The following is a 9966-nucleotide window of genomic DNA, read 5'->3' as shown; positions in this document are numbered from 1 at the left end:
CAAGTAATTGGGTAAGTGAAGCCAGGTGTGTAAGACACAGACAGAACAAATGGAAAATGAAAAGTGGATCGGCGGTGGCTAGAAGGCCGGTGACGTCGACCGCCGAACGCCGCCCGAACAAGGAGAGGGACCGACATCGGCGGAAGTCGTGACAGGTTGAGCAAAATTATTAATCATATCACTTTAGTAAATGTTTTTTAAAGGATGATTTAGAACGTGAAGATGATGTACCCAAATATATTTAAATAAAGAGAAAATAAAACTAAAAATTGGGTACTTTTTTTCTCCAAAATGCCAGGACCAAATGCCATCGTTATGAAAGAACAACCCACTCCATAATGTCAAATTGAAAAGCAAATGCTGTAAATGTATACAAATACATTTTTAAAAAAGAACTAAAATGTCTTGGTTGCATATATATTTAAGTGTTCACCCCCTTTGTTATGGCAAGCCTAAATAAGTTCAGGAAATAGCCTTATTAACAATTAACATAATAATTCCATGTTCCTCAGTGTGCAAGGACTGGGAGTTTTTCGGATGAAAATAAACGGAATTGAGCTAAGCACAGCTAAAATCCTGGAGGAAAACCTGGTTCAGTTTGCTTTCCTCCAGACACTGGGACATGAATTCACCTTTCAGCAAGACAATAATCTACACTAAATCTGCTTGAAAATCTATGGAAAGATTTGAAAATGGCTGTCTAGCAATAATCAACAACTAACTTGATAGAGCTTGAAAATTTTGAATAGAATAATGGGAAAATACTGCACAATCCAAGTGTGCAAAGCTATTACAGACTTACCCAAAAATACTTTCAGCTGTAATCGCTGCCAAAATAATAATCATTTGGGGAGTGCATATATTTGTCCTGTTACACACAACTCAATTCAACGTTGTTTCAATGACATTACGTTGAAACAATGTTGATTCAACCAGTGTGTGCCCAGTGGGAAGTGTGTTTCTTGCATATCCCGACTCCCCCACAGGGAGTGGAGTCAGAGCCGGGGTCACCATTGTCTAGCACCCCTGGAGTTAAGTGCCTTGCTCAAGGGCACAGAAACAGATGTTTTCACCTTGTCGCCTGCGGGATTCAAATACTTATGTATTTTACTCTACTTTCTAAAATATTATAGAACAATGCCCGAGAAGCAAACAAACAGCAAGGAACGCAAGTAAATTTGATCCCTGTAGTGACCATTTACCTTGATTCAGGTCCAGGCCAAGGTCATAAAATATATACCCTAAAGACAATGGCAGGCTTTATAAGGAGAGAAAACCTTATGTTCCGCAAATCTAATAGCTTTTCTGTGCGAACATGATAAACAAATTATATCGGGGGTTGCTGGCCGTACTTTACAAGATTAGGCTGTAGAAGCCCAGAGGCTCAGGGGATTCAAAGGCCAGTGTTCCCACTGGTCCAGAAAAATTTAGGAGGCTGGTTGCTTTAGTGCAATACAGTCCTATAGCCTAGCCATGGCTGGTTTCTGTAGAAACTGTTTCATTATTAATGCTGGAAAGACCGTCCAAACTTCCAACCAAATTTACATTGAACGCGACAGAAAAAGTTCCAAAATGTACAGTGTGTTTCATCAGTCACATAGACTTTTTAGTGTACCCTGTGAAATTAATCTGGCAAGTTTGTTGGAAAGAGAACTGAGACAAGCTCCACAGCCAATTTATAATATCCTCAGATTGAATCAAACAAAAATAGGACAAGGTTTAACTCTGGATACATGTATTCAAAATATTTGTACTTCTCTAATGGACTTTCCCACACTTATATTGATCTAGCACAATGCCGTTTACTTGCAAAGCATTCCTACTGTAAATGTGCTTCCTTTTATATCTCTCCAATGAAACAACAGTGGGTCATGGTTTTGATAAATAGTTGAGCCAGAAAGAAGCAGGCCTACTTAGGGGAAAAACTGGTTTGTGTTGGAGGCCAAGTGACGACATTGTGATGATCTGTGTTCGGCTCATATAAGAGTGGCCATCCTCCCAGAACGCTCTTCAGAGGAGGCCAGATGGTGATGAGGATAATATACGGGGAATGAACACGGAGAAAGAGCACATCTTGACTGAGACCACAAAGCACTGGAGATAAGGTGAGTTAGCCTCAAGGGCAACTGGGATCTTCGTGGAATGAGAAAGATAAAGGGGGGAGAAATGTTTCGTTGTGATTAACGGCAGTGTTTTATGTTTTTTACGTTTATTGTATGAGGTGCATGCTACATTTGGGCAGGATGGATCAAGTTATTCTAAGGACGTAAAGAGATATAATTCAAAGTGGCTGAATTGGGACGGATCCAAGTAAAAAATAGCAAAAGGTTGGATACACATCTCAACATATAATGTAAGGGCCATTTTTATGGTCAGGAAAAGGAATACTGCATAAAACATTGTGCACAGATAGACAACACACGCAGAAGCTAAACAGAGGACAGACGGAGCTTTTATTTCTTTACATAGTTTTGAAAATGTGCTTTTGCTTCAGTTATGGAATGTACCAACACAAGTCAGGGAACTACTTTTTTTTGTTATCAGAATGAATCAAGGTCTAGTAATGTTAGCAGACTGCTCAGGAAGAGCAGTAGTCTACTCCCATCAGTGAAACACCACACTGGTATCTGTTTCTTGTTAGTCATGTGCAGTATTTCACATTTTCCACTGTTAAAAGTACAGGTATGACTCAGTACGGGCAGGAAAAACCCATGAATCTGTATGTCACCCCTTATGTGGATTCTCAAATTGTGTCTCCTTTTCCTTAGGATGTTGCAGTTCAATGATTTGACACTGTGTGAACAAACGTGGAAAAAAGACTAATAGATAAATCATTATTTTCTTCCAGTTTCCCAATGTTCCGGAACACAACCGAGAGGCTCCTCCCCACTGAGGACCCTCACTCAGAGCTGGATTGGACCGAGTTGGACCCCTACAACTGTACACTACTGTACAACTACACTGCAGCCTGGGACTGGCTCTCCACCTACCAGCCAGCCTACCTGGTTCTGCTCAGTGTGGTGGGCGTGTTGGCCAACGGCCTGGTTCTCTATGTCTTTTGCCTGCAGAGAAAGCTATGCACCGTGGCCGATGTCTACCTGGGCAACCTGGCCGCTGCCGACCTGGTCATAGTGTCCTGTCTACCCTTCTGGGCCGCTACCATTGCTAACGGCTACCACTGGGAGTTCGGCGAGCCAATGTGCAAGCTGGTCAACGTGGCCATCTCCATGAACTACTACTGTAGTGTTTTCTTCCTGGTGCTGGTTAGTGTCGATCGCTACCTAGCTCTGGTCCGGCCCATGTGCCAAAGCCGACTGCGGAGGGCGTCCTGGGCCAAGCGCATCTGCCTGGGGATATGGATCATGGGGTTCCTGCTGAGTTTGCCCATCCTGTTCTTCCGCAAGGTGAAATACGTGGCCAAGGCGGGGGTGACAGCCTGCTACTTGGCTTACCCCCATCCAGACTGGGAGATCCAGCGCAATATCACCAATAACGTGGTTGGGTTCCTGCTTCCTGTGATAGTGGTGGCGTACTGCAGTCGCCACATTGTGATCGCTCTGAAAAATGGTCAGATCAGAAAAACTCCTGGTGTGAGGTCAGAGAGGAAGGCCACACAACTGGTCCTGACTGTCCTCACAGTCTTCCTCATCTGCTGGACACCCTACCAGGTGGTGCGCTTCCTGGACACACTGGATTACTTCCAGGTCACTCCAGGTTGCCTCTGGGGTCACATTCTGGACATTAGCATACAGCTGTCCACATACCTGGCATACGCCAACAGCGCCATTAACCCTTTCCTGTATGTCATTGTGGGGAGACACTTCAGGAAGAGAGCAAAAGAAGTGTTCAGGACAATGTTAAACCGCAGATTGACAGAGAAATCATTCCTGACGGTCAATTTCACCTCCAGTGGAAAACTGGACACTCAAAGGATACAATGTAAACAACTAGTGAAACAAACTGTGATGATACAATGTGAACAACTTGTGAAACAAACTGTGACATGACAAGAGTGTCTGTCTTGAAGTCTGTCCGTCCGTCCATCTGAACTGATCCAGACTGAACATTTAATCTTCAGCTGTTTTTACTTTTAATTGTAAATATGTTCTTTCTTCTAATCGGATCGATTTCCGTCAGTCGTTTGTGTGAGACCAAATGAGGTGAACAAGTGATCAGGGACTTCCAGATGATTTCTGTCTTTGTTAAACTTGTAATTACCGGAGGACATCTGTTCCGAATCATTAAGACCTTTATTAATACAAATAGTCAATTTATCTGTCTACAATATTCTACCTCGTAAGCAATCTAACTCCTGTTTTAATTCCTTTGTTGATTTATGGAGAAATACAGACTACAGACTCCATTCGGGTGCACGACACTGAAGATTTATGCTGTAATATAGGCACTAAATTACGACTGTCCGGTGTAGAAAATGAATCTAAATGTGATCTATGAAGTCTTTTATTGTCATTGAGACCCTTTTCACTTTGATGGAGTGTGCCACTATGAGAAATTATTCTCCTAGAGCAGGACTACGAATTGGACGTATTGCACTGTGGACTAATTTAAATGTAAAAGGTCATATTGTCCTTTAAAAAGCTCATATAATTTTTGCTTCTTGGCTACTAAATCAAAAGAGGTTCTGGTTGAAAGGTCAGTATTTCTTATCAATCCAGTGAAAAAAAATATTTCGTTATTGCATAAAAATAACTTTTGTATGTATCAAAATGCTGTCCAATAAATCAATGTGGGGTTTGAGTACTAAACAGAGCTCTATTACCCAGTAATCTGTGTGCTCTGTTGACCCAGACTAATACTTGTGTTATGACAACTCCTAACACTGATATACTGTGTGGATCACTTTGCATGTACCAACAATCAGCTTGTCTCAGACCACACTGTTCTCACAATTCTTCTGGCTACTTACAGTAAGTACACCCTCCATGACATCCCTCTAATGATACATTCATCAAGTGTTAGACTAAATATTTTATATTTTTTCCCCCTTCATAGTGGATGTTGAGCCAAAAATGAGAGTTTGTATGAGCATAAACTGAAAACCTGTGGGACTCAATTTCAGATGCAATCCATGATGCATTCTACATTTACATTACATTTAAGTCATTTAGCAGACGCTCTTATCCAGAGCGACTTACAAATTGGAAAGTTCATACATATTCATCCTGGTCCCCCCGTGGGGAATGAACCCACAACCCTGGCGTTGCAAGCGCCATGCTCTACCAACTGAGCCACACGGGACCACATTCTCTAAACATAAATGTACCTTATTTAGAAACATCCCAATGTACCTGTAGTTGGCTGTAAGCTGTTTAAAGGAGGTCACAGAGTAATTACCAGAAAGGTCTTTCTCCTCTGTTGTCCTGCATGCAGGTTTACTACTGTTTGCCCTTGTTGGTTCCGAGACAGATTGAAATGTTCTGCACAGGCTCAGTAGGGCCACTGTAAAATGGGCACACTGGCGCTGCCAATGGCAGCCATCAAATAGCTTTCAAGAGGTCTAATAGAGATTGGCATAGATTACGATGCATGTGTTTAACTCACTTCTAATCAGGGTGAAATACTGTTTAACTCAAACAAGTATATTTACATTAAAGAAACACACCACCCCATAGACATAGCATGGCACTGCTCCATTGCTCATTGTATTGCATGATAATATATGAGCTATAATAATAGCCCATCAATCTGCCTATGATCAGGTTCTTACGATCTTCACATGCTAACCAGGAATAGACTAACCTCCTTCTATGCCCCCTTGGGGTGACACACTGGCCATTATGACATTTTAATGGACAGATAATGATGTTGGAAGAGTCTGCCATGATGCTGCCATTAGAGATAATGCGCATCTGGAAAAAACAACAACCGTAACATTGGGGCTCACTGTGCTTCACGGCTATTGGATTGATCATTTAGGCAGTTATGGATCGAATACATGAATAAAATGAGTTCCCTCAGGGCATGTAGTTGGACTGGGTTATAAACTGGGTTGTGTTCAGTCGGGACAAAACGTTTTGAAATGGAGTGAAATGGGGTGGTACTACCTGAACATGTCCAATAAGAATACAGATCTTTGTCTTTCGTGGCTAAATGTTATGCTACGGTGTGCCCCACTGAGCATGACCCTGATGTTAACCCATAGTACATTGATGAGTGTAGATGGACTTGGAACTGACGACCGTTCAGAAGGCAGCCACAAGAGGTCAGTATGTTACCACAGATTGCAATTCATTGAAACGCACTAATAAATTATGTTAAAAAGAATAACAACTATGCGGTAAATGACTATGTTCAGACTACTTACATACATTGCACAAAGGAAAACAAGGTTATATTCCTTATATGCATTTGAAAGCAAGACACACACAGGCACTCACTGCAGAAATGTACCAAAAAGAACAACTCATATCACAAAAGAAACCATAACTACTGCAACTGTTTTTCATGACTTTGCTTTTCAATCAGGACCCCATAATGGTATACTCATTTTGGTGGTATAATCAATGGTTTGATCATGATCAGGTATTTAAATATAGACTTCCGCAGGGCCTCTCTGTGTACCCTGGCATTCTTAGCTCTGATGTCACATACCACCTAGTTCAGCCAATCGGGCTTCAGCACATCTTAAGACGTTTACTTCTGTATAACCAGTTGCCCCACAGAAAAAAATTGGCATTTAGACAGCATATGCTGCCCCCTAGTGCTTACAGAGATACCATAGTATTGGCTACATCAGGAAATAGCTTTGAAGTTTAAAGTGTTTGTGTTAGTCCTATGTTACGGTATACGCATGGTATACATCGTCGAACAAAATGCTTTCTTGCAGGTTCCTTATCAACAGTGCAACAGCAATAAGAACTAGTAAAGAAATAAGAATATGAACATAAAGTGAATGGCAGCAGAATATATGTATTTTTAGCATTAACATAACACACGTGTATTAGGGAAGGGGGAGCAAGTGTATAAATTGAGCGGTATAATAACAGTCTGGTAGCAGCAGTTGTGATGTGTGCTAAGGTGTGGAGAATCAGAGCAGGTGGTCAGATGAAACCACTTACGTGTGATAATCATACATTTACTTACTCACATAAACACTGAGTGTACAAAACATTAAGGACACCTGCTCTTTCCATGACATAGACTGATCAGGTGAATCCAGGTGAAAGTTGTGATCCCTTATTAATGTCACTTGTTAAATCCACATCAATCAGTGTAGACGATGGGGAGGAGACAGGTTAAATGAAGGATGTGTAAGCCTTGAGACAATTGAGACATGGATTGTGTATGTGTGCCATTCAGAGGGTAAATTGACAAAACAAAAGATTTAAGTGCCTTTGAATGGGGTGTGGTAGGAGGTCCTGGGCGCACTGGTTTGAGTGTGTCAAGAACTGCAACGCTGCTGGGTTATTCACGCTCAACAGTTTCCCATGTGTATCAAGAATGGTCCATCACCCAGAGGGCATCTAGCCAACTTATCACAACTGTGGGAAACATTGGAGTCAACATGTGCCAGAATCCCTGTGGAACGTTTACAACACCTTGTAGAGTCCATGCCCCAACCAATTGAGGTTGTTCTGAGGTAAAAAGGGGGTGCAACTCAATATTAGGAAGGTGGTCGTAATGTTTTGTACAATCAGTGTATACTTTTCTTTTAGACATATAGACATGACTGGACTCATAAGAGACCATTAATTGTATCCCTAAGTATTTCCAATGCAAATTATGTATCTAGTGGTCTAGAGCTCTTGAACTTTATATTATTTCAACAGGTTTGCTATGAAGCTTGTGTATCTAACCACCACCATTCTCTGGAGGCAGTAAGCTGTTGGACACAGACATCGCCACAAAAACACTATGAATGCCAGACGACCAGGCTTCAGTTGCCTTGGTAACAATACACAGACGTCTGGCGTATCATCTTAAACAGATTTCAGAGCTGTGAAAGTTGTCACTGCTGGTTGGCGAATAAACTCTCTGTCTCTACAGCCTTGAGAGTCGTATACAGTTGAAACCTTTTCATATATACTCCTTCTCTTTTCAGATCTTTACTTGCAGATATTCATTAATCTCTATGGACCTATGAATCAACCTATGCAGTTTATAACCTATATCAATGGTGGATTTGTACTGTACAGTCAGTTTGCTGGAAACTCAGGGGAGTATTTCTTCATACTCTGTTGTGGCCTTTACTTTCTTTTTCGATTATTGACAAGGGACATGAGTCTCTTTACTAACATCAAACAGAAAGTATAGATCTGAAGAGAAATCCTGACTCATACTATAAAGCCCTGTTTAAATCCACTCCTCTGCTCCTCCAGTGCTGTGGACTCGGTGCTGTGGACTCCTGCCCCCTCTCCCTCATTATTAGAGTCCAGAGAGAAAACGGGTCTGAATTTGATACGGTTATTAATATGGATATAGCCGCTGTTTCTAGTCTGTTTTTGTCAACAACCAAGAGAATGAGTCATGATCGGTAATACATTCCGCCTAATCCCTGGCAGAAGAGCCTCAGCTGGAGACAGACAGAAGCAACAGAAGCCTGTGGGATGTGCTCCCCACACAGCCTCAGACCTGTGCTGTAAATAGCATTTGTTTTCTTTCAGCATTCGGTTGAGCCTGCTTGGAGAGCCAGGTGGACGAAGTTTGGGGTTTGCACTGGTTGCTAGTCCAGTGGGTCCCACTGTGCCAGACGAGCTCAATCGAGCACAGCTAAAGTATTTGGAAGAAAACTAAGCCTATTTGAACCCAGTTCTGTCTCACCGTAACCCAGACGAAGAGTCGACTGTCACGAAGCCCACTGCCAGCAAAGCTTCTTAATCCTATTGTGACAAAGGACATGAGCATTGGACCAGGTAGACAATAACTGACCTAATAAAACAGACAGCGCACCTTCCAAATCTACAATTGAATACAAGTGTAATCTGAATTAGACATGACACCAGAGATGTGATTATTTGACCTGCTCAGTGCAGCCTGCTGCATATCTTAGTCAGTTGAATGCATATGACATGCAGGAATTTGAGGATGACTCATTCAGAGCAAGAAAGGTATTCATGGAATAGAAACAGCATATTCCTCCACTAGCAGCAATGAAAAGGTGTACGTAGGCAAACAGAGTTTGACTAAATCAAAAGACCAACCTAGCCCTACTCATATTCATCAGTCATCTAGACTAATGCAACATGGCGCATCGAGGATTCTCATTACGCAAACGTAATCCAAGTGATTTGTCCTCTTCATTTATTTGATTATTTATATGAAATATATAGCACAGGCCAGGCTGGGAAAGTCTCCAAAAGCACAGAGCTGGGATGCCTGGTGGGGTAATAATCCACTAGAGTCCTCCAATATTGACAGAGTCTTATCTGATTGGCTAAAATCATGTCCATTTAAGTTGTTATTCCATTCCAGATTTGTCACTAATCTCTCGTTGCACTTATAACTGAAAAACGAATGAAAAGCCATGTAAAGTCACACAATTATGGTCCCAGTTCTGAAAATGACCTAAGAGTTGGCAAAACAGCACAAACAGGTCTGGAACCAGGGATTTGAAAGCATACCCAAATGCATTTTGGACGCCAACATTCATTAGTTTAGCGCATAAACCATGTGTTAGTGTTTCAGATAATATTAGCTTGTGCTGTCATTCTTTTTGTGTATTCAAAGTTCCAACTTAGAAGTTTGTAGTCAAATGGCATGAAGCTTGTAGCTGGACGCCATCTTTCATTAATTCGTTTTGCTAATGTTAGCTCGTAGCCTAGTCTACTATCATACTTTTATTTATGTATTAGCCTAATGTAACCACTACAAGTGCACATGTTTTGGGATTGAGTTCGCTATTTCCATATTAACAAGTGCTTGGAAACGTAGGCTACCTTTATTGCTCGTAATTTAAGAAGTGAATTGTTTGGTCGTTCCTGCCGTGCTCGGATGGCAATCAGAAGC

The 9966-nt window shown here is 41.6% G+C and overlaps 1 protein-coding gene across 1 annotated transcript; it reads left to right on the top strand.

The window, feature by feature from the left end:
• Nucleotides 1–2021: 2021 nt before the first annotated feature.
• On the top strand, nucleotides 2022–4746 carry LOC111954559 (B2 bradykinin receptor-like). The gene is made up of 2 exons (XM_023974380.1): nucleotides 2022–2105; nucleotides 2849–4746. The coding sequence occupies exon 2, from the start codon at nucleotides 2856–2858 to the stop codon at nucleotides 4005–4007; it is 1152 nt and encodes a 383-aa protein (XP_023830148.1). The 5' UTR covers nucleotides 2022–2105; nucleotides 2849–2855; the 3' UTR covers nucleotides 4008–4746.
• The last annotated feature ends 5220 nt before the right edge of the window (nucleotides 4747–9966 follow it).

The sequence above is a fragment of the Salvelinus sp. IW2-2015 genome, linkage group LG28, assembly GCF_002910315.2.
Source record: "Salvelinus sp. IW2-2015 linkage group LG28, ASM291031v2, whole genome shotgun sequence".
NCBI classification, from domain to species: Eukaryota; Metazoa; Chordata; class Actinopteri; order Salmoniformes; family Salmonidae; genus Salvelinus; species Salvelinus sp. IW2-2015.
Note: the sequence above shows the minus strand (reverse complement) of the source record. Positions and strands in the feature narration are given on the sequence as shown.